Source organism: Nicotiana tabacum, chromosome 2 (assembly GCF_000715075.1).
Source record: "Nicotiana tabacum cultivar K326 chromosome 2, ASM71507v2, whole genome shotgun sequence".
NCBI classification, from domain to species: domain Eukaryota; kingdom Viridiplantae; phylum Streptophyta; class Magnoliopsida; order Solanales; family Solanaceae; genus Nicotiana; species Nicotiana tabacum.
In genome coordinates this window covers 95,811,104-95,836,126 of record NC_134081.1, presented here as the reverse complement: position 1 = coordinate 95,836,126, position 25,023 = coordinate 95,811,104, and the positions used below count along the sequence as shown (strand labels likewise).

The following is a 25,023-nucleotide window of genomic DNA, read 5'->3' as shown; positions in this document are numbered from 1 at the left end:
ACACCCCTAGTAAGCGTAGATGATTATATATATTCGGGATGGATTTTCCCAAGGCATGGACTTGCCTTACTTATTTATATTGTGATGAATTTACCTGGACATGGATCTTGTCCATATCATTTACATTTGGGGAAATAATTTTCAGGGCTGGATTGGCCTTATACGGTACTGAGAGACTGACTATTAGTCGATGTATATATATATATATATATATATATATATATATATATATATATATATATATATATATATATATATATATATATATATATATATACGGGATGGAATATCCCTGGGCTGGATTGGCCATAAACAGTACCGAGTGACCTAATGATTTGTGACCAGTATTACATGAGATCTTTCCACTGAGATGTCATATTCCTTATATCATTCAGTATTGATCTATTTCACTTGTACTAAGTTTAACTGTTGAACTTGAAAGTATGCCTACATTTCTGTACCATTATTTATACTGGACTGTACCTGCGGAGTTCATCATTACTTTCAGCCTAGAGGTTAGTCTTGTTACTTATTGAGTTGGTTGTACTCATACTACACTCTGCACCTCGTGTGCAGATCCAGGTACTTTCGGACACGGAGACTGTTAGATTTCAGAGTACTATCAGTTGGAGACTATCAAGGTAGCTGCTTGGCATCCGCTGATCTTGTCTCTCTTTCCTTCGGTTATTGTACTGTTCTATACTTTCAGACGTTGGTTTTTATCCATCAGACATTGTATACATATTAGATGTTCATGTACTCAGTGACACCGACTTTTGAGAGTGTTATATTTGTATTTGTGAGATTTCTTCTGCTGAATTTAATTATTATGTTTTCAAATTTTAAACGATATGGTACTTTATTGAGAATGTCGGCTTGCCTAGTATTGAGATAGGCGTCATCACGACAGGTGAGATTTTGGGTCGTGACAGAGTAAAATACTCCAAGACCACTAAACACTCAAAAGAAACAACCCATCTTTTAATTTTTTCACCTCACTACAATACCGCTCAAACTCTCTATATTTTTCCTCACAGATTATTTTGCTTCTTACTCTGTAAATCACTCTCTTTATCTTTGTTTTGGTGTGATTGCAAATAAAGTTAGAGGCACCTATTTATAGTTGAAGAATGCTCATATTGATGTATGCAATGACATCAATATTCACTTCAAAAGCTAATTGCCCAAATTGAACTTCTAACTTGGTTGACTTGACAAAACCAAAAGGAAGCTTCATCTTCTTTCACATGGGTCATGGGATGGACCCAATAGTACTACTGCAACAAACCTTCATCAACGTCTTACTAGTCTTGAATCCCAAGAGTGCATTGATTGCGAAAAATAGCCATAAATGCCTTGTAATAATCCACATATATAATCTCAACTTCAAGGTACTTCAATCGCAACTCCTCCAATGCTTGCCACAGATGATCATTGTTACAATCAGATGACTGTTTTTGACATGATAATTTGTTTATAAACTTCAATTTTATTTCTGTTTCTATGTCAGGTTGTACGTCATAACACCTACGCTAATAACCCATATGCCAAGGAGTTTGGCATTAAGATTATTGACAAGTTGGCACAAGTTGAGGCTCCTCACTGCTTTTTAAAAATTGATTCTTCTCATGGTTGAGGGGGGATAGTCTTACTACCCCTGGGTATACCATTCTTGCTTAAATTTGATTTGTGCAGTGAAAATGTTTATGTTAGTTAGGATTTCAGTAATGAGTATGTATTTCTGCAGCCTATGTATCATGATAACGGCCGAGAAAAAGACTGCCTGCCACAAGTTGGCCAATGGAATATGAAGAATAAGGTATCTAGTGCTGTTGACATTGTTTAAATCTCGTCTCATCTGTTGTTTTTCATTTATGTTCATTTCGGCACCTACTGGTGTGTACCGGTAGAAAGTTTGCGTTGCTTTTTCCTTTCATTATTTTGATTCAATGAAAACCTTGGAGGTGCACTGTTACACAGCATCCTGGCATTTTTTGTGAGACTTTTTGTGTGGCTATTGTTCTTTTCTCGAAACGTGCAAGACAGTGTTGCACATGAATTTTGTTATGAGCATGGTAAATGAGCAGTTTCCAGTTTTCTTTTCTTGTCTATTCGGTCTTTCAACCCAATATTGACTTTACTGTCTTGTCTTTTTAGAACTTCATTCCAAATCCTGTTCTGCCACTTTCGAGTACACGCCCTGATCAGGTCGAAAGAGTCTTGAAAACTCGATTTCATGATGCTATGACAAAGTTGAAGATGCATGGGAGGGAGCTTTATCTCCTGGTTGTTATCTTGCCAGACAATAATGGCTCTCTTTATGGTATAAATGAAAATAAAACTTCTTATCTTCTTTAGCAGAAGTTTGCAATATGCTGTCTCTTTATGGTATAAATGAAAATAAAACTTCTTATCTTGCCACAAAAATGGCTAATCTTTTTTTATTTCTTGACCAGGTGATCTGAAGCGAATTTGCGAGACTGAACTAGGAGTTGTCTCACAGTGCTGTTTGACAAAACATGTATCTAGCCAATGTAGCGCCGAAACACTGTGCTTGTTGATGCAATATCGAGGCGAATTTCCCTTGTCAGCGACAGTCCTACCATTATTTTTTGGTGCAGATGTCACCCACTCTCACCCTGGGGAGGACTCAAAATAGGAAACTTAATGACAAGGCAACAACATGCCAACCAGCAAAAACCACATATATGTTCATTTGTGGATATTCAACGAGGTAACGAAAAATACAACATCCAGACTTTACAAAGTAGATGCACAAAAACCACCGAAAGCTTTAAAGCTTATCATTAAAACCAGGCTGATCCATAAAGACGATAGCTTTCTGAAGGACCTTGTTCCTGTCGCAGTCATGAAAAGAGAAGCAATCCTTATAGAAGAGTTTCATAAGGATAAGGATTACGAGTGTTGTTTTTAAACAGCTCCAATTCCAAATGTGCTTTCTAAGGAAGTTCTATCGGGTTGATGGAGACCGTTATTCAACTGAATATTTCATGTTTTTAGTTTGTAATCCAAATATCAAGTGGTAAGAACATTTAAAGTGACAGAAATCTAGATTGCGATGAACTTGAACATTTTGTGAATACATTGTAGGACGCCTATCTATTGTGGAGCTTTAAAATGTTTTCTTTATTTCCTTCTTTTCTGCTACTGTATCTTTTGAAAATTGAATTTTCTATCAGTATTTCATGTTCTTTCTTTCTTTTAACAATAAAATCACTAATTATCCTTCTTTCCTCCTAATTGATGATGTTGTCTAACTCTATAGTATTAGTAAATTAAATAAATACATTAGCGTTTCTGCTTTAGTATTAGTACTTAAAGGGAATGTTCTTCATGAAGTGCGGCAACGCTGTGGAAGAAAAAACCAAATAACAACCAGAATATGGCTAGTGCAATCACTTAAATAACGGTCTGCGGGTACGGTACGATATTTAGACATTTCGGTTCGGTATTTTCGGTATTCGATTTCTTAAAATCCTATACAAATACCGTACCTAATTAAATTCGGTATGATTCGTTTTTTCTCCTTTCAGTTTCGGTTTATTCGATTCGGTAACTTTGATTTATTCGGTTCAAATACTAACTAGTGCATAGTGCAATAGACTCTAATATTCTTAATTAAAATACTCAAAAATACAAAACTGAAAATGTTTGTTGACAATATTTTTGTCCAAAACCAGCAAATATCGACCCACAGAGAGAAAAATGTACATAAAAGAATAATTTTGATCATTAGAAATATCTTGTTACTTGTTTAGAGATAATTGATGAACTTAGAGAATAAAGGAAAGTAAAATTTTAGATTTTTTATATTTATGTTATAATTGATAATATGTGCTTTGTGTTATATAATATATATTTCGGTATGGTATCGATATTTCGGTAATTTGTTTTAAAATATCAAATACCATACCTAATACCATTTTTTTTTAAAATTAAACCAAATACCATACCAAATACCAAAATTGTCGGTTTCGGTACGGTAATTCGGTATTTACCAAATTATGTACATCCCTAAGATGCTAAGTCTACCCGGACATAAACATGATATAGCTACGTACGGACTTTCGTCACCTCGTGCATACGTAGCACCCACAACTAGTCGCACATAAATTGAAACGGAGGGAGTAATAATTATCATCTAGGGGTAGTTTTCCCCTCACAAGGTAATACATGAAACTTACCTCGCTCCGAAGTTCCAAAACCAGCTCCAATGCCTCTCCAACTATTCAATCCAAGCCAAACGACCCGTGACTAGTTAAACAATGTGCAACCAATCAAAATACACTCTAATACCCATAATTAATAAATTTAAACAAATTCTCATCTCCGCTCGAAAAGTCGTTAAAATCAACTCCCGGGCCCACGTGCCCGGATTCTGAATTTTTTTGAAGATAAACATTACCAACAGCACCACAAACTCAAATATATAATTTATTCCCAGTTCCAGGTGCAAATTTCGTGGTCAAAATTCAAAAACGCCAATTTCTAGATTTTTTCTTTAAAATCCCAAATTTCTACTAATTTCCATGTTTAAATCTATACATAACTATATATTTAACTCACAACGTGAAGCAATCACTTACCTAGTGATGGGTGACGAAGAATCTCCTCCAAAATCTCCCCAAGCTCGGCTCCCATGGAAGATTTGAGATAAAATGAGCCTAAAACCCGTTTTTGCTAACTTATACACTGCCCAAGTGATCGTCTTCGCGAACGCGGCAAGCCCCTCGCGTTCGTGAAGCAATACAAGCTCCAACTCAAAAACTGCCTTTCGCAAACACGAGTCACAGCTCGCGAACGCGATGCTTTACCAGGCGAACCTTTGCGAACGCGGTTCACCCTTCACGAACGCGAAGGCCAAAATTCTCACCAGCCCAGTTCCCTTTCGCAAACGCGATGCCCCAATCGCGAATGCGTAGCTTCACCTTCTTACCTTACGCGAGGCCCCAGTCGCGAACGTGATGCCCCAATCGCGAATGCGTAGCTTCACCTTCTTACCTTATGCGAGGCCCCAGTCGTGAACACGTAGCAGAAAAGTCAGTAACCAACAGATCCTTCTTCGCGAATGCGTGAACACCTTCGCGTTCGCGAAGAACAAAACCAGACCTCAGACATCAACAACATCAACTCACCCAAACTTGATCCGAAACCACCTCGAATCACACCCGAGGCCACCGAGACCTCGCCCAATCACACCAACCAGTCCCAATACATAACACAGACCTGCTCGAGGCCTCAAATCACATCAAACAATGCTAAAACCACGAATCATACCCAATTCAAGCTTAGTGAATTTAGAACTTCAAACTTCTACATTTGACGCCGAAACCTATCAAATCAAGTCCGATTGACCTCAAATTTTGCAAACAAGCAATAATTGACATCAGGGACCTACTCTCACTTCCGGAATCAAAATCCGATCCAATACAAAAAAGTCCACTCCTTGCCAAACTTTTCAAAAATTATCAAATTTCCAACTTTCCCCAATTGACGCCGAAATGACCTACAGACTTCCAAATCAACGTCCAGACACGCTCCTAAGACTAAAATCACCATACCGAACTATTCCCAAGCTCGGAATCCCAAACGGACATCGATAACATTAAAATCCACTTCAAGTCAAACTTAAAAAATTCTTAAGCTTTCAAAATGATGACTTTACATAATAGGAGCCCAAATACGCCGGAACAATCCGATACTCAACCCGAACATACGCCCAAGTCCGAAATCATCATACGAACTTATTGGAACCTTCGAATCTCAATTCCCAGGTCGTTTACTCAAAAGTCCAATCTTAGTCAATTCTTCCAACTTAAAGCTTTCGAAATTAGAATTTTCTTTCCAAATCCAACCCGAACTTTTCGAAATTCAATTCAGACCACACGTACAAGTCATAGCACCTGAAGTGAAGCTATTCAAGGCCTAAAATCGCCAAACGACATACTAGAGATCAAAATAATCGGTCGGGTCATTACAAATACCGCTCAAACTCTCTATAGTTTTTCTCATAGATTATTTTGCTTCTTACTCTATAAATCACTCTCTTTCTCTTTGTTTTGGTGTGATTACAAATGAAAGTAGAGGCACCTATTTATAGTTGCAGAATGCCCATGATGATGTATGTAATGACATCAACACAAAAGTCAGCCCAAATATTTTCTAGTATTAATTGGTTGGCTGAAGTTTTCAAAGCAAAAGAAAACTTTCCTTCTTTCAAATGCCCATGATGATGTATGAAATGACATCAACACTACTGCAAAAGTTTTCCCAAATATTTTCTAGTATTAATTGGTTGGTTTGAAGTTTTCAAAGCAAAAGAAAACTTCCCTTCTTTCAAATGCCCATGATGATGTATGTAATGATATCACTACTGCAAAAGTCTTCCCAAATATTTTGTAGTATTAATTGGTTGGTTTGAAGTTTTCAAAGCAAAAGAAAACTTCCCTTCTTTCACATATGGGATGGACCCAATATTTTTTTGTTTTCATTTTCATTTAGGCAATAATATAATCACGAACTTTGGGTGTTACTTTCACTTCCTCGTTCTATAGTTAAACTGATATCAAGTTGTAGGCATATTTTCACTCCTTGTGTTTGGTGTTTCAATTCTCTAGTAATTTCTTTAGTTCACCTTGTTCTAATTTCGTTCTTAAAAAATGAGGCAAGGCAAGGTATATAGTTTGCACGTGAAAGCACTGCAATCAAAGCCATAAGATGCAACGTCACTATCAAATCCATATGAAGCAACAGTTTAGACAAGACCGGTACACTATTATTTCATATATATATATATATATATATATATATATATATATATATATATATATATATATACGCGTATATACATAATACATATCGGTGACTTTATGAAACTAGGCACATAAAGAGACAAAATCAAAGTGAACTGACTCTGATGTTTATATGATGCAACTTTCATATAAATACATAAATTACCCCCTAAACTATGGACCAAATCCCCGTTACACATTTTTTGCGGATGAAAATTATTTTTACACACTCAACCTTTCCAAAGTGCAACTAAGACATACCACTTTTGTTACGTCACACGCGCGTGTTGACCAAAAAAAATGTAAGCGCGTAGAATTGTGAATTTTCTGTCTCAATCATTATTTAAATGACATAGTGCCAAACTTTCAATATTTTCTTTTTTTAAACACTATTTGGTTCCTTAACTTTGACCCCATCCCTTCCCCGGTTTATCTTATCAAGAGCCCCTCCCCTTTGTGTTAGTCCACTAAAACTCCCCCTCCCCTATTTCCGTCTTCTTTCACACTCTTTTTTTCTATCTTCTCTCTCTCGATAATTTTAAGATAAACAATAATGTAAAAGGATTTGGAAGGAATTGATAAAGAAAATTAAGTGGACTCTATAACTAAGAAAATTCTGTAGATCTGGGTTTGATTGCTTATTTTTCCTAATTTTTGAAGTGTATATTAGGATCGTTTTCTTTGACCTCTCGTCAGGTTGAGCAAAATAATGTCCTCTACTCTATTTTAGGAAATACATGAGACCTTCCTCTGCTTGATATGTTATGAAAGATCTCTGTTGTGAAATGATCTCTTACACAGTCAACATTCATTAAGAGAATTTAGAGAAAAGTTAAAATTGATGAAAACTCCGACAACGAATTTCTTTAATGTTGATTGGAGTTTTGGCTCATAATTTGTGTTAGATTCGAATTCCGACTCCAAAACTTGGGATTAATCTGCTTGGGCATCTAATTTTGATTTGTCATTGGAAGGTGATAATTATGGTTTTTTTATGGTGGTCGGCGTCAATGGAGATGAGGCGGAGAAGAGAGATTGAAAAGGAAGGTTGAGGGGTATATTTGTAATTTTAAATTGTTTTATTCTTAAAAAATTAATGACACATGGCATAATATTATTGGTGTGTGATATTACATATGTTTTGAAAAATTGGTCAAAAAGAAAGTGGTGTGTCTTAGCTACACTTTCGAAAGGTTGAGTGTATAAGGTGATTTTTGTTCGCAAAAAGTGTGTAACAGAGATTTGGTTCATAGTTAGGATATAACTTATGTATTTTGTCTATTGTCTCGAGGAGAATAGTATGAAGGTATGTGAACAAAGAAAGTGTTCCAATTTCCAAAAGTTCTCTAAAAGCATTCTTTTTTTACAGTAGTAAAACAACTCTAACTTTTTAAGACCACTGCTTGATGCTGACTGTGTAAAGGTAAACTTCTTGCTTGAAATACCCTGTTGTTGTTGTTAAAGGTTCAATCTCTTATCTCAAGTCTTTGTTTCACGTATCTGTTGGTGTTTTGCTTAGATGTGGGTTTGCGTTTATTATGGCAAAATTCTTGCTTGAAATACCCTGCTGCATATTTGCTCAAATTAACTATGTATTGCTTGGATGGTGATTCCGTTGGTTTATGCTTTAATCTATTAGTTTAGGTTTGAAGCACTTACTTAAGAATTCACTGTTTGAGCTCAAATATGATTGTTTTTTTAACCTTTCCAATAATGACATGAATTTTTTATTGTTTAATGAATTTAAGTGACCAAGGATCTAGTCAGTGATGGTATGGAATAACTAAAGGGTTATTCCGCTCTCAATAACAAAAGCGGAAAGGAAGCAAAGATCTAGTCAGTTGCAATTCTTCTCACGTTAATATAATTAAAAAAAATATTTTAAAATATTGAATTTTGAGAAGCGAAAAACGACATAATTTGGGACGGATGAAGTATATCATACAATAATTTTCTTCATACATGGGTGATGTTTGGCCATAATTCATTATTTACCTTAGATTTTGGTGTTTTACTATTAAATTGTGCGACACTTGAGCTTAATTGAGTTGTTTTTATGTGCAGTGTGGGGTCCATTCCATGAATGTGAAAGGAAGGCAAACTTCCTTTGACATAAAGTACCATGCTGCCAAATCTACAGGAAATGTGATTTGGGTTGGCAGATTTTTCATTGCTTTCTCAAGGTGAAAGTTTGACATTTATATTATGATAATGTCATCCATGATGCAAGCAAGGAGAATTAGACGTCTGTAAATAGATAGTTGAAGATACACAAAACAAAGAGAGAAAGAAAGAGTGAGGTTTCATAGACAAGGTATAAGAAAATAGTCTGTGAGAAAAATAGAGAGTGAGCGATATTATAGTAAGGTGGGAATATCAAAAGAGTTATATCTTTTGAGTGTTGTAGTGGTCTTTGGAGTATTTTACTCGGACCTACAAATAGTTAAATTCCTAGCTATAGTGATATCAGTTACTCATCTCGGGGTCATAGTTTTTTCCTTATCAAAAGGGTTTTCCACGTAAATATCTTAGTGTCGTTATCACTCTTTTATTCTTGCTAATTACCGTATCTCGGTGCTACATTATTATTTCTCTTTTATTACCGTGAATATTATTTCTGTAGGGAGTTTATTCCCAACAACTGGTAACAGAGCACAGGTTCTACTCGTTCAATGAAATACTATTCACTGTCAGTAGTACTATACTCGGTGAAAAACAAAAATGTCCGAGTAAAGTACGAGGTTGCAAAATTTAACCGAGATAGCGGTTTCTCAACATGGCAAATAAGGATGAGAGGTCTCCTCATCCAACAAGGATTACACAAGGTACTAGATGTTGATGCCAAAATGCCTGATACCATGATAGCTGAGGATTGGGCTGACTTGGATGAAATGGCTGCTAGTGTAATCAGGTTGCACTTATGAGATGATGTGGTAAATAACATCATTGATGAAGATACCGCACGTGGCATTTAGACAAGGTTGGAAAGCCTATACATGTCCAAAACTCTAACAAATAAATTGTACATGAAGAATCAGCTATACGCCCTACACATGGGTGAAGGTAAGAACTTTTTGTCACATTTAAATGTGTTTAACGGACTAATCACACAACTCGCTAATCTCAGAGTGAAAATCGAGGAAGAATATAAAGCCATCTTGCTATTGAACTTGTTGTCATCTTTGTACGATAATCTGGCAACAAAGATCTAGCACGGTAATACTATCATTGAGTTGAAAGATGTCACATCGGTTCTTCTACTCAATGAGAAGATAAGAAAAAAGCCTGAAAATAAAGGACATACTCTCATCACAGAAGGTAGAGGCAGGAGTTATCAAAGGAGTTTGAGCAACTATGGTAGATCCGGAGCTCGTGGAAAGTCTAAGAACCGATCCAAATCAAGAGCGAGAAATTTCTACAATTGTGATCAACCAGGTCACTTAAAAAGCGATTGCCCAAATCCAAGGAAGGGCAAAGGTGAAACTAGTGGCCAGAAGAATGACGACAACATAATCGCCATGGTGCAAACCAATGATAATGTTGTCCTCTTTATAAACAAGGAAGAGGAATGCATACACTTATCAGGTCCAGAGTCGGAATAGGTTGTTGATACAACAACATCTTACCATGCCACACCGGTAAGAGATCTTTTTTGCAGATATGTAGCAGGTGATTTCGGCCTTGTGAGAATGGGTAACACAAGTTACTCAAAGATTACAGGGATTGGTGACATTTGTATCAAGACAAATGTCGGATGTACATTGGTTTTGAAGGACGTGCAATATGTACCTGATTTGCGGATGAACTTGATCTCGAGAATTGCTTTAGACCGAGATGGATACAATAACTATTTTGCAAATCAATAGTGGAGACTCACCAAGGGATCATTGGTGATTGCAAAGGGAGTTGCACATAGTACATTGTACGGGACAAATGCAGATATATGCCAAGGTGAATTGAACGCGGCACAAGATGAGATTTCTACAGATTTGTGGCACAAAAGAATGGGTCATATGAGCGAGAAGGGATTGCACATTCTTTCCAAGAAATCACTCATTTCTTACGCCAAATGTACAACGGTAAAACCTTGTGACTATTGTTTATTTGGTAAGCAGCATATAGTCTCATTTCGGACATCGTCTGAAAGAAAATTGAATATACTTGATTTGGTATATTCTGATGTTTGTGGTCCAATGGAAAATAAATCGATGGGCGGTAGCAAATATTTTGTTACTTTTATTGATGATGCTTCACGAAAATTATGAGTTTATATTTTTAATACCAAAGATCAGATGTTTCAAGTTTTCTAGAAGTTTCATGCTATGGTGATAAGGGAGACATGCCAAAAGCTAAAGCGTCTCCGAAGTGACAATGGAAGTGAGTACACTTCAAGGGAATTTTAAGAGTATTGTTCGAGCCATGGGATCAGATATGAAAAGACAGTTCCTGGAACCCCACAATACAATGGCGTAGCCGAAAGGATGAACCGCACCATTGTGGAGAAGGTGAGAAGCATGCTCAGAATGGTTAAACTGCCTAAGTCATTCTGGGGTGAAGCATTTTAGATAGCATGTTACCTGATCAATAGGAGTTTATCATTTTCGTTGGCGTTTGACATCCCAGAGAGAGTTTGAACCAACAAGGAAGTGTCCTACTTGCATCTGAATGTGTTCGGTTGCAGAGCTTTTGCACATGTACTAAAGGAGCAGAGAACAAAGCTTGATGATAAATCTGTTCCTTGCATATTTTTTTGTCTCGAGGAGAATAGTATGAAGGTATGTGAACAAAGAAAGTGTTCCAATTTCCAAAAGTTCTCTAAAAGCATTCTTTTTTTACAGTAGTAAAACAACTCTAACTTTTTAAGACCACTGCTTGATGCTGACTGTGTAAAGGTAAACTTCTGACTTTTTAAGGATCTTATTCTTAAGTTCTAGTCATTGTTTAGATGTTTGTAGTCCTATATCTAGTTAGCGTGGGAGATTGTACTTTCTTGATATGTTGTCTTACTTCGGCAACTTGCTTCTTTATGAATGTTGTTTCTCTGACTCTGTAACTGGTGATTTTTGAGTTGCAGATCAAAAGAGCACTGAGAGGTGTGAAGGTGGAGGTTACTCATAGCGGAAATATGTGGAGGAAGTATTGCATTTCGTGTTTATTAACATCTCAAGCAACAAGAGAGTTGAGGTATGTAGGCTTTTGTATTAGGTCATACCATGTCTAGCTGCAAGTAGTGGTGTTCCTACATGCTGGCCTTCCGTTTCCTGTCAAAAATTAATTTAAATAAAATTTTCTGTTTTCTTCATTTATGGTGAGGGAACGTCTGTCCTGCTTTGCCACGGGCTATATTGGTGAACGATAGCCATTTTTGAGTCCCGTGTTATGATCCCTCTTCCATCTTTAACACATTTCGAAAATAATGTTAGATCGTTAAGGCTAAGCATTTGCTATGATCACTGACAGAGGATTGTTCTTTTTGTCTAGATTTCTTTTAAGGCTAGACAGTAGTCATTTTTGACATGTTGAGACACGGAAAAGAAATCATCGTTGCTGTGTTTTACTTCTTCACAATATTTATTAGCAGTGAGCCAGTCACTGTTTATGACATGGTAATTTACTTATAAATTCACTTCCATTTTATTTCCATTTCTATATCAGACTGTGGGGCTGTTGTTCGTTGTTCAGCTAAGATTAACTCTGTATCTCTTATTGACTGAATGGTAAATGGAGGAACAGTTAACAATTGGATCTGAATACACTTTTCTGGCAAGGAGCAAGACAGTGTTGCACATGAGTTTTGTTCTGAGCTTGCACAAATGTGCCAGATATCTGGCATGGTAAATAAGCAGTTTGCAGTGTTCTTTTCTAGTCTGTTTGGTGTTTCAACCCAATATTGACTTTACTATTTTGTTTCTCAATCCAAATCCTGTTCTGCCACCTTCGAGTGCACGCCCTGATCAGGTCGAAAGAGTCTTGAAAACTCGATTATTTTTGGTGCAGATGTCACCCACTCTCACCCTGGGGAGGACTCTAGCCCATCTATTGCCGCAGTAGGAAACTTAACCAGCAAAATGAACTCCCCGCAGCAAAACTACTGGGGTGAAAACTGAAGTGGCTCCAGTTCAAAGCTTTTCCAAGAGAACATGCAGAGTAATCCAGCTCCAATACATTACAATCAACCATCTCAATATGTTAGAGAACAGAAAGCAGAAGATGGCTACAATTGGAGGAAATATGGGCAGAAGCAATTGAAAGGAAGTGTGAATCCTCAGGATTTCGCAAACCATACCAAGATTCTTTTCTAGACTTTGAAGACAAGTACATTAAAAACATCACTTTCTGTGCCAGTAGCTAAATACATCAGTTAAGCTTTGTCCTTCATGTGCATCTGAGTTGGCTACTTTACAAAAACACTAACGTCAAACATTTCCATGTGCATTTGTTATACAAAAACAGCCAGCTTTAAGGCCACAACATCCACATATAGTCATCTGCGTCATATTTGCGCTAATCCGAGCTGTATAACTCAAATGCTGAGGATCCAAGGATAGAAAAGATCTTACCACGAATATCAGATAGGTCACGCTCCCCTAACTTGTCAATTAAAGAACCCATTCCCCTTAATTTATGTACTCAATTTTCAAATTTTCAGTGTCAGAAATTAAGCATAGAAAAACAAAAACAAGAGACACTGCATCATTCGAGACAAATCAAAGAATTGCTTATTGATTAGTAAACACGAAAGGTATACAGTGAGAAGAGGAAATCAGCCTCTGTACATACAAAACAATATTTGAGGGCCTACCCAATATATATCAAAGTACAAAACTCTTTGTTTGTTCGAACCTCATCAGCAAAATTAAAGCGACTCAGATTGGACAGAGCAAAACAAATACTAGTATTTCAGTAGTCCACTACGTTATTAGCATGCAACTCCAATAAATGCCTTAGACCATCTCTAAATCGTCCATAAACCTTGGAACGGTGCCTTTCTGCTGCAGCTGTATGATGATTTGTTGAGAACTTAAACTCTGGAAATACAAAACCGTTTTTGCTGAAGAGAGTATCAATCATATTCTTTGAAGCCTCAGGTGTTAATCGATATCCATCCCAATGTATATGCGAAGCCCTATCTGAACATGCTACAGCTCCTTTCTCTCCACATTGCCTCAGAGGATCAAAGTTAAAAGGACCGCTTCCAGTACTTCCGCAACAAACCTTCATCAACGTCTTAGTCTTGAATCCCAAGAACGCATGATTGTGTAGAACCGCCATAAACCCCTTGAAATAATCTGTATATATGATCTCAACTTCAGGGTACTTCAATCGCAGCTCCTCCAACGCTTGCCATAGATGATCATTGTGCAATGTTGCGAACAAATTTAGTCCTTTGTGACATTGAATTTTCCTGCTATTATCGGGAAACATCGTTCGAAAACCTGGAAGGCAACCAATTGGAATAATTCCAGAAACCACAAAGTGTTTGGCCTCTGCATCTTTGATCAGTTGTTCGATAGAACTTTTGATTGTCTCCACAACATCAGGGACAAGTTTGGACACTTCGGAAATAGATTTTGTATGCAAAAGAGAGTGCTTGTAATCATTAAAACCAGGCTGATCCATAAAGACGATAGCTTTCTGAAGAACCTTGTTCCTGCCGCAGTCATGAAAAGAGAAGCAATCCTTATAGAAGAGTTTCATAAAGGCGGAAATCTGCGAGTGATGAGACTGCTGAGGCGCTGGGATGCCATTCTTTATGAAGGAAAAGGGACTCATAACTGTTGCTCCAGGCGTCATGAAACTAATACCGGACTCAAACTCAACGCCTTCTTTGGTGTAATGTTGTAGAGAAGGCAGACCAAGCACAGCGGCTAAATGATCAGAAGTAGAAGCAGAATCACTGTCTCCGAAGCTGTAAATGGAATAAAACGGGGAAGTTTCAGCCTGCGCGAAAAAGAAAGAGGAGATCACTAATAGAAAGATGAAGAAACAATGGTTGGTAAGGGAAGCCATTGAAAGAGAAGAAACAACGATCAGGGAATTAAAGAAGGCAGGGGAAAACTTAGTTTAGGTTAGTGGTAGTATTTATAGAGGTCCCTCATCCGTGGAGTTTAAGTATCACATTTTTAAATAATAGTATATACAGAATCCTAGCATCATTATGTATAGACACCTAAATGTCCGAGAATGTCGCAATTTCATCCCAAAAATCTCTCCTAAAAAATTAGGACTTCACTTTTATCTCCTTAATTCTTGCCATCATCTCCTAAATACATTCATTGCTAACACATCATTCCCCTCCCGCCCATAAATCATGTTTAACTTCTCCTATATTCTTTTCCAATAGCCTCTTAATAAAATGTACAAAATATATTAAGTATATTATACATACATATCCGTCTATTATATGTTCATATATGCTTCCATATCTTCCATTTTCACACCCAAACTCGACAATAAAATATTATACCTAACCCAAGTAAATGTTAATCAAGTTGCAGATAAAGTGCATACCATTTTTATATCTTCCATTTTCACACCCAATCTCGACACCCAAGTATTATACCTAACTCAAGTAAATGTTAATCAAGAGGCAGATAAAGTGCATACCATTTGTATACCTAAACACAATTAAGTAAACAAAATATCCATGTATTTTTAAGATGAAGTACATACCATTTTTATACCTAAACACAATTAAAATCCATGGTATATTTTGGTTATCTAATTGTGTTTAGGTATAAAACTTTTATGCACTTTATCTTCAAAATATCCATTAGTATAATTTTAGTATGATTCGATTCACTCTTCATAGAACCATAGATAACTTCCACGAGTTTTACAATATAATTCAGTATAATTTATTATATTCACAGTATACCTTCAATATAATTTATTATATTCACAATATAATTTTTATAAAATTTATGATCCATAGTAAAATTTTAATATATTTTTTATAGCCAGTGTACAATTTCAAATATGATTCACTTAAATAAACTCCCCAAAGATTTCAATTGTATAATTTCAGTGTAATTTAATTATATTCTCAATATAATATTAATACAATTTATTATATCACATTAATTATTACGAGCATCAGAGACCGGGCGGATTGCTTCGGAGACTTGAAATTCAGGAGTGGAAGTGGGACCGTATTACCATGGACTTCGTAGTTGGGTTCCCACGGACTTTGAGGAAGTTTGATGCTGTTTGGGTGATTGTAGATTGGTTGACCAAGTCCGCGCATTTTATTCCAGTTGGTACTACTTATTCTTCGGAGCGGTTGGCTAAGACTTATATCCGCGAGATTGTTCGCCTACACGGTGTGCCAGTGTCAATCATTTCAGATCGGGGCACGCAGTTTATATCACAGTTTTGGAAAGCAGTGCAGCGAGGTCTGGGTACACAAGTTTAGTTGAGTACAACATTTCACCCTCAAATGGACGGACAGTCTGAGCACACTATTCAGATATTGGAAGATATATTGCGCGCCTGTGTTATAGATTTGGGGGGTTCTTGGGATCAATTTCTGCCACTCGCGGAGTTTGCCTACAACAATAGTTACTAGTCGAGCATTCAGATGGCTCCGTATGAGGCTTTATATGGGAGACGGTGTCTGTCTTTGGTGGGTTAGTTTGAGCTTGGTGAGGCTAGGCTATTGGGTACTGATTTGGTTCAGGATGGTTTGGAGAAGGTTAAATTAATTCAAGAGCGGCTTTGTATGACGCAGTCTAGACAGAAGAGTTATGCCGACAAAAAGGTCCGTGATGTCGCTTACATGGGTGGGGAGAAGGTTCTGCTCAAGGTTTCACCCACAAAGGGTGTGTTGAGGTTTGGGAAGAAGGGCAAGTTGAGCCCTCAGTATATTGGGCCGTTTGAGGTGCTTAAAAAGATTGGAGAGGTGGCTTATGAACTTGCTTTGCCTCCTAGTTTATCGAGTGTCTATCCAGTGTTTCATGTATCTATGCTCCGGAAGTATGTCGGGGAACTGTATCATGTTTTGGATTTCAGCACAGTGCAGTTGGATGGTAATTTGACTTATGATATGGAGCTAGTGGCCATTTTAGACCTGCAGATTCAAAAGTTGAGATCAAAGAACATAACTTCAGTGAAAGTGCAGTGGAAAGGCCAGCCAGTTGGAGAAGCAACTTGGGAGAATGAGCGGAAGATGCGGAGCAAATATCTACACTTATTTGAGGCTCCATGTATAATTCTAAACCTGTTTGAGGACGAACGTTTGTTTAAGAGAGGGAAAATGTAACGACCCGGCCGGTCATTTTGAGTATTACAACCATGTTCCCCTATTTACTGCTCAATTTATGTTTTACAGTTGTTATGAGACTTGCCGGGGTAATTGGTTCGGGTCCAGTGAGGTTTTGAAATGAATTGAGACACTTAGTCTTCAAAATAAAAACTTAAGTTAAAAAGGTTGACAAGATATTGGCTTATGTGTAAACGACCCCGAAATAGAATTTTGATGGTTCCAATAGCTCTGTATGTTGATTTTGGACGTAGGAGCATGTTCGAAAAATTATTTGGAAGTTCGTAGTTAAATTAGGCTTGAAATAGCTAAAATAGAAATTTAAGTTTGGAAGTTTGAGCGGGGAGTTGACTTTTTGATATCGGGGCCGGAATCCGATTCTAAAAATTGGAATACCTCTGTTATGTTATTTATGACTTGTGTGCAAAATTTGAGGTCAATCGTACTTGATTTGATAGGTTTCGGCGTCGAATGTAAAATTTAAAATTTACTAATTTCATTAGGTTTGAATTGGGGTGTGATTCATATTTTTAGTGTTATTTGATGTGATTTGAGACTTCGACTAAGTTCGTATGATGTTTTGGGACTTGTTGGTATATTTGGTTGAGGTCTCGGGGGCCTCGGGTGTGTTTCGGGGTAGTTTCGGACCAAGTTTGGCTGGGTTGTTGCTGCTGGGTTGCTGGCACTGATGTTGTTCTTCACGAACGCGAAGGGGAAATTTGGACTGGCCCATTTTGTGCTTCGCGTTCGCGACTGAGGGCACGCATTTGCGAAGGTTCGGGGGGGGGGGGGGTATGGGGCAAAGCTACGCGTTCGCTAAGGGGAAAGCCGGCCTGGGGGAAATTGGTCTTCGCATTTGCGATGGAGAGGACGCATTCGCGATTGAGCAGCCCGGTGAAGCATCACGTTCGCGAGGCAAGGCTCGCGTTCGCGAAGAAGGAATCGTTGGGCAGAGAGTTTAAGTTCTGAAAATGGGACTTCGTCCCATTTTTCATTTTTGACGAATTGGAGCTCGGGAAGAGACGATTTTCGGTAGATTTTCAAGGAAAATAACGGGGTAAGTGTTCTTAACTCAATATTGGTCAAATTACCCGAATTCATGGTTGTTTTTAACTTTTAATCGGTGATTTAAGTTGGAAAATTTTAAAAACCCTCTTGGTTTAATTTGAAGATTTGAGGGTGGAGTGGATGTCGGAATTTGGTAAAAATTTATATGGTTGGACTCATGGTTGAATGAGATTTCGAATTTTGTAACTTTTGTCGGGTTCCGTGTCGTGGACCCCACGAATGATTTTTAAGTGCAATTTTGGATTTTTGTTGGAAATTTAATATTTTCATATGGAATTAATTCCTATAATTTGTATTGACTTAACCGAATTATTTGTGACTAGATTCGAGGCATTTGAAGGACGATTCGCGAGGCAAAGGCATTGCAGAATAAAGAATTTTACGATTTGAGTTAAGTAACAGTTCTAAATTTGGTCCTAAGGGTATGAAACCCCAAATTTTGTGATATGTGATTGTTTTGAGGTGACGCACATGCTAGGCGACGGGCGTTTGGGCGTGTACCATAGGAATTGTGGCTTGATAAATTTCATGTAACTATGTGATTGAATAATCTGTTGATATCCGTACATTTTCGATGTATTAGAGAAATCGAACTATAAATCACGTTTAAACCATGTGTTGACACTGTAGGGACCCACAGAGGTCGTGTACATGTTGAGTTATCTGCTAACTTGCTATTTTATACTCAGTCACAGTTTTACTTGCACATTACATCTCAGTCTCTATTGTTCAATTATTGATGCACCATATCATTGTTGTTTGGGCTGTTTAGCATGATTTCTGAGAGCCCGAGAGACTAGAGAGATTGATGACTAAGTGAAGCTGAGGGCCTAATTGTAAGAATATTTATGGGATCGGACTGCATGTCGCAACATATTTCAATGATTTATGCCATGATTGGCTTGTTATAGCGCTTGGGCTGAAGGAGCCCCTCCGGAGTCTATACATACCCCAAGTGAGCACAGGTACTTACTTAGTACGAGTGTCGAGTGCTGAGTGATTGAGAGGAATGAGTGACTGTGAGGAAAGGGTGATTGTGAGGTTGGAGTGAATGAGAGGACTGAGTGACTGTTGCTCTGAGAGGATGCATTGATACATTATTGTTGCACTTCAGTTGTCATATATCACTATTTTGGAAACTTCTGAAAGACATTATCTTCTATTTCAGTAGAATTTGATATGAAATTACTATTTGAGTTGTAAATGTTGAACTTGAAAGCATGCCTACCTTTTTATGTTGGAAATTACTGTAATTGGACTTAGTTGTGAAGCTCGTCACTATCTTCATTTCTTTATTTAGTATTTTTACTTGCTGAGTTGGTTGTACTCATACTACACCTTGCACCTCGTGTGGAGACCCAGGTACCTCCGGACACGGCAGTTGCTAGTTTTTCGGAGCTTTATCTGTTGGAGACTATTGAGGTAGCTGCTTGACGTCCGCAAACCTTGACCCTCCTCCTTTCAGTTTTTGTACTGTTTTATATTTTCAGACAGTGTTTTTATCAGTCAGTCTTTGTTACCCTTTAGATGCTCATGTACTCAGTGACACTGAGTTTTGGGAGTGCATTTATATCCAGTATTTGTGGGATTTTCTCTTAAACTTAATTATTATATTTTCAGTATTTAAAAAAAATTATGGGTTATTGATGTTGTCGGCTTGCCTAGTATTGAGATAGGCGCCATCACGATATGTGTGATTTTTGGGTCGTGACAAGTAATGGCAGCGGGATTATCATTCAACAGAGCCATATCAAGATCCATTACACCTAAGTGGAACTTGACTTGTTCATGCCATTCAGAGAAGTTCAATCTGTTGAACACAGTAACAGAAGAAGCATGCGAATGAAGAGGAATTGCTGCAAAATAGATAATACATGCTCACAAATCAATATGGATTCAGTTAAACAATTAAAGCATATTGTAATTATCCTTGGGGTAAATACTACGACACACTATCATAATTTAAATGTCATTTAGTCATTAATAGGCAATTAAATATTTTTAACCAAACACATATGACATCTTTGGACAGACAATATACATTTGACTAAGAATATTAATTTACCTCATTATTTTCACTATTCATAGAATGATTGATCCACCTTTGGGTAAATCCTTAGGTTCTAGCAATAGTGAAAATTAATTTATCCATTTATTTTCAATTATAGACATTTCATTAATTTCATGGATAAACTATAATTTTATGTATGCATATTTTTCATGAACATACTAGTTTGGACACTTTTGTTTTTGGTAACTAACTTTATATTAATCACCAGGAATCAACATTATAATACCATAGCCAGTTTAACACAACTAGCTATCTAAAGAAAAACACCAAAAGTCTAAGCTGAACTAGCAAACCAGTAATCACCTCTAGCTAGCCAAGCTAGAACAACATGCTATGTAACAAGTTTTGGACACCATGAGATGCTCTAACATTGGACAAGTAGGCAATCTCTCTAGCTATAATCTCCCAGTTCCTTGATTTCTTTTCGAAGATCCTCTGATTTCTCTCCATCCAAATGGCATAGACACATTCTGCATAGACACTTTTGAAGATGTGTGCTTGTTGAGTCCTCCCTTTTACATTCTGGATTATCCAAGCTACATGTTGATCCCATCCAGTGGTTGGCCGTTCCTGCTTCTGAAGCCATAGGAGAATCCTATTCCACACTGCTCTGGTGAAATCACAGTCCATGAATAAATGATTTCTACTTTCAGGTTGAGTATGGAACATGACACATTCTAAGTCAAGAGCTATGACCCATTTTGCTAGCCTATCAGTAGTGAGAAGCTTGTCTTGTAGCTGCAGCCACATGATGAATTTGGCCTTGGGTCTAGCATCATTCTTATACATCACACATTTCCAGGGTACTTTAAGGTAACTAGGTAGCAGCTGCTCATAAATTTGTTTGTCAGGCTGCCTGGACCCTTTCTTATCTGCACTTGCAACAAAGTCTGTCGAGCTTCCAAGATTTTCCTCTTGATCCAACAAGCTTGTTGGGGAACTCTAGCTATGCTAAGAGGCTGGCCTTTGAGGTAGAACTCATGGATCCATTTGATCCATAATTTGTCATCTTTATGAGAAAGGTCCCAATGTGTCTTAGCTAGAGCAGCTCTATTCCAAATCCTTATGTTAAGGAGGTTTAATCCTCCAAAGGTTCTGGGAAAACACATTTTTTCCCAAGAGACAAGGGCCTTTTTTGTAATAGTTTCAGTGCCCGACCACACAAAAATTCTACAATATGCATCAATCAGTTTAAGGATCTTAACTGGAATTTGAAATAGCTTAGACCAATATGATTGGACTCCAAAAAGAACAGATTGCACCAGTTGAACTCTTCCAGCATAAGAGAGTTTCTTAGCTGTCCAGGAGGTAATTCTGGCCACTATATTCTCTATTAGAGGTTTCCATTGAGTATAGGAGATCTTTTTAGTGGATAGGAGAACTCCCAGATACCTAATAGGTAACTCACCAGCAGGAATGCCAAGCTTATGTACAATTCTATCTCTTTCCACCTGATCAACTCCACCAAAATAGATAGAGCTTTTCTGTAGATTAGCTTGTAACCCTAAAGCTTATGAGAACTGTTTGAAAGCTTGGTGAAGTGCATTAACTGACTTCAGGTCATCTCTAGAAAATAACAATAAGTCATCTGCAAAGCTCAGATGGGTGATCTTCAATTTGGCACATCTGGGTTGGAAGTTAAAGGATTTGTCGTCCCTAAGTTCATGTAGCTTCCTGCTCAAATATTCCATAGCCATTGTGAATAGATAAGGAGAAATGGGGTCTCCCTATCTCAATCCTTTAGCAGCATCAAATGGCTTTGTAGTTTCCCCATTTACCATCTCAGTATAATTCACAGTTTGTACACATTCCATTATCCAAGAGACAAATCTGTCGCGGAACCCCAATTCACTTATAACCTGCTTCAAATAGGGCCATTCTACTGAATCATAGGCTTTCTGCAAATCAATCTTCACCATACATCTGGGAGATGCATTTTTCCTTCCATAATCTTTGACTAATTCATGGGCCAAGATAATATTATCTGAGATTTTCCTTCTAGGAATAAAACCTACCTGAGCATCACAGATGATACTAGGTATAACTTTCTGAATCCTAGCAGCCAAGATTTTTTCTATGATCTTATACAATATGGTGCAGCAAGCAATTGGTCTATACTCCTTTACTGTCAGAGGACTAGAATTCTTTGGAACTAAAGTGATCGTAGTGCAGTTAATAACTTTAAACATTTTCCCCGATGCAAAGAACTGTTTAACTGCCAGAGTCACCTCATCCTTCTGTATTGGCCAAGCTTGTTTAATGAAATGAGAGTTATACACATCAATACCTGGAGCTTTGTCATTCTCTATGGCCTATAATCCATACCATACATCTTGGTCAGTAATATCATCACATAACTCCCTTATTTATTGTTGAGAGAGGGTTGGACCTTTCATCATTGTGAGTCTGTTAACTGCTGGAATTGAAGGGGAAGCTGTACCCATAAGGGATTTATAGAAAGCAATAATTTCCTCCTTTATAGCTAGAGGATCAGTCAGTTATGCACCAGTAAGGGATGTAAGATGTAATATCTGCTTCTTTTGTGTTTTTTCCTTAACCAAAGCTGAAAAATACTTGGTATTGGCATCCCCAAGTTTTAACCATTTTGCACGAGCTTTCTGCCTAAGAGCACTTTCTTCCACAAGTGACCATTTCTCCAAATCAAGCAAGATTTGTTTCCCTTTTTGCCAAGAGATGGTCAGTACATTGAGCATTTATCATCTCCTAAGTTAACTGCAGCTCCTCTCGAGCTAGGACAATTTTCTGAGAAATACTCTTGAATTTTGCATTGTTCAGCTGTTTCAACAAAGGTTTAAGCAACTTAAGCTTTAACCATATATCCTTCATAAGCCACATATCTAGTTTCTGCTCCCAACTTTATTGCACCATAGGCAGGAAATCCTGATGACCAGTCCATACATTGATGTTTCTAGCCTTAGTCTTGAGGGACAAGATCATAGGAGAATGATCAGAGATTAAAGGAAGTTCATACGGAGTTACTACATGCCCCCATTGCAACATCCATTCATGATTACCAAATGCTCTATCTATTATGCTACAGACCCTATCTGCACCACTCTGCTTATTTGACCATGTATAATACTCCCCTTTCAATCCTTGCCACATAGCCTCTCTATGTTCAATTGCATTAAAGCCATATATTACTGTAATTATACAATCTAAAGGCCCTTGTCTCTCCTTGACATGACCGTGTAAAAATTGAGCATCCACCTTCATACAGATACCTCATATAGATTTTTGTCCCATAGTTTGGCCACTTTGGTGACTAACAAACTATATAAACATAATCCACACATAAATTAAATATCTGAAGATTTTATGCATGTGAATAGTTTAAACAATCTAGTTTGATCACTTTAGTGACTAACAAACTATATAAACATTGATCACATACATAAAATAAATAATAAATGGATTCACATCTTAATAATCCAAAATATTATAAGAGATGAGAACCTAAATTAAATATCTCCACAACAGCTACATAATAAAGTTATCAATTTTTGTTTTAATAAATTAATAATTAGGTGGAAGATATTTCATAACCTAATTCCTTTAAACATGCAAGAATCGTACAAGCCATGCATTCGATCTTTATCATCGGCGCCACCTTCAAGGCTAAAGCTTCTCCATTCATCCTTATTTTATTATTAACAATAATATAGGACCTTTAAGATTTTGAAGCCCAAAGCGGCATAAAAGATTTTCATACTAGCAGTACCAATCCTCATAATTTGCAGATAAAAGAACGTGATTCATGATTAGTAATTGAATGTACAAGGCTATACTATTCTTATTACTTAAAGCTATTGACACATTCAAAAGCATTCTTAATTCTCAGAACATACAACGAGAATGAGAGAAAAAGGATTTTTTTCCCCTTCCTTTTAGGATAGTCCAGGATAAAGAATGAATATTCCATTATTTTTGTAATGACCCGACCGGTCGTTTTGAGCATTTACACTTCGCTCGGTTGTTTGAGGGCATGAGTAGCTCCGTATGATGTATTATGACTTATATGAATCGTCGGTTTTGGTTTCCAGTTTATTCGTAATTCATTTAAAAGAATGATTCTCAGCTAGAAGCTTTAAATTTAAAAGAGTTTACCAAGTTTGATTTTTTTGTAAATTTGAATCCGGAATGGAGTTTTATGGTTTTGTTAGCTCCGTTGGGTTATTTTGGACTTAGGAGCGCGTCCGGATTGTGATTTGGAGGTCCGTAGTGGAATTTGACCAGAAATGGCGGAAGTTAAATTTTTGGAAAGTTTGACCGGGAGTGAAATTTTTGATATCGGATTGTGATTCCGGGAATTGGAATAGTTTTGTTATGTTATTTGGGACTTGTGCGCAAAATTTGAGGTCAATCGGACGTGATTTGATAGGTTTCGGCATCGGTTGTGGAAGTTTGAAGTTTCAAAGTTTATAGATTTTGATTTGAGGTGTGATTCATCGTTTTGATGTTGTTATGTGTGATTTGAGGCCTCAAGTAGGTCCGTATTATGTTATGAAACTTGTTGGTATGTTTGGACGGGGTCCCGAGGGGCTCGGGTGTGTTTCGTATTGATTTCGGATCATTTTCTTCATTGTTGCTATTGCTGGCTCTGGTGTGATTGCACCTGCGGCTGGTTTGCGCAGGTGCGATGGTCGCAGAAGCGGCGAAGGAGTCGCAGGAGCGGAAATATTACTGGGAGCAGGGTTCCACAGAAGCGGAGATTGCTTTGCATTTGCGAAGGCACATATGCGGTGAGTTGAGCGCAAAAAGCGATATTTGAGCGCGCACCTGCAAGTGCA

At 37.4% G+C, this 25,023-nt stretch overlaps 3 protein-coding genes and 1 long non-coding RNA gene across 4 annotated transcripts; 2 read left to right on the top strand and 2 right to left on the bottom strand.

Moving 5' to 3' along the window:
• The first annotated feature begins 1,193 nt into the window (after positions 1 to 1,193).
• LOC107772849 (protein argonaute 1C-like) lies at positions 1,194 to 3,212 on the top strand. Its single transcript, XM_075229283.1, has 5 exons — positions 1,194 to 1,391; positions 1,511 to 1,588; positions 1,748 to 1,819; positions 2,158 to 2,323; positions 2,457 to 3,212. Exons 1-5 carry the CDS (start codon positions 1,248 to 1,250, stop codon positions 2,657 to 2,659), a joined length of 663 nt encoding a protein of 220 aa, XP_075085384.1. The 5' UTR covers positions 1,194 to 1,247; the 3' UTR covers positions 2,660 to 3,212.
• Positions 3,213 to 11,764: 8,552 nt separating this feature from the next.
• On the top strand, positions 11,765 to 13,378 carry LOC142172729 (uncharacterized). The gene is made up of 2 exons (XR_012701760.1): positions 11,765 to 11,996; positions 12,294 to 13,378. It is a non-coding gene; the product is annotated as an uncharacterized LOC142172729 (long non-coding RNA).
• Positions 13,379 to 13,519: 141 nt separating this feature from the next.
• On the bottom strand, positions 13,520 to 14,919 carry LOC107777762 (GDSL esterase/lipase At5g45910-like). Its single transcript, XM_016597891.2, has one exon. The coding sequence runs from the start codon at positions 14,820 to 14,822 to the stop codon at positions 13,713 to 13,715; it is 1,110 nt and encodes a 369-aa protein (XP_016453377.2). The 5' UTR covers positions 14,823 to 14,919; the 3' UTR covers positions 13,520 to 13,712.
• Positions 14,920 to 20,530: 5,611 nt separating this feature from the next.
• LOC107828551 (uncharacterized) lies at positions 20,531 to 21,001 on the bottom strand. The gene has a single exon (XM_016655889.2). It carries the CDS (start codon positions 20,999 to 21,001, stop codon positions 20,531 to 20,533), a length of 471 nt encoding a protein of 156 aa, XP_016511375.2.
• Positions 21,002 to 25,023: the final 4,022 nt, after the last annotated feature.

Bases quoted from the DNA above. Each gene is read 5' to 3' on its own strand.
- LOC107828551 (XM_016655889.2), bottom strand. From the start codon at position 21,001: ATGTATAAGAATGATGCTAGACCCAAGGCCAAATTCATCATGTGGCTG.
- LOC107777762 (XM_016597891.2), bottom strand. From the start codon at position 14,822: ATGGCTTCCCTTACCAACCATTGTTTCTTCATCTTTCTATTAGTGATC.
- LOC107772849 (XM_075229283.1), top strand. From the start codon at position 1,248: ATGGGTCATGGGATGGACCCAATAGTACTACTGCAACAAACCTTCATC. The intron at 1,392-1,510 runs GTACTTCAATCG...TTTCTATGTCAG, and splicing joins TATATAATCTCAACTTCAAG to GTTGTACGTCATAACACCTA. The intron at 1,589-1,747 runs GTTGAGGCTCCT...GTATTTCTGCAG, and splicing joins TTATTGACAAGTTGGCACAA to CCTATGTATCATGATAACGG.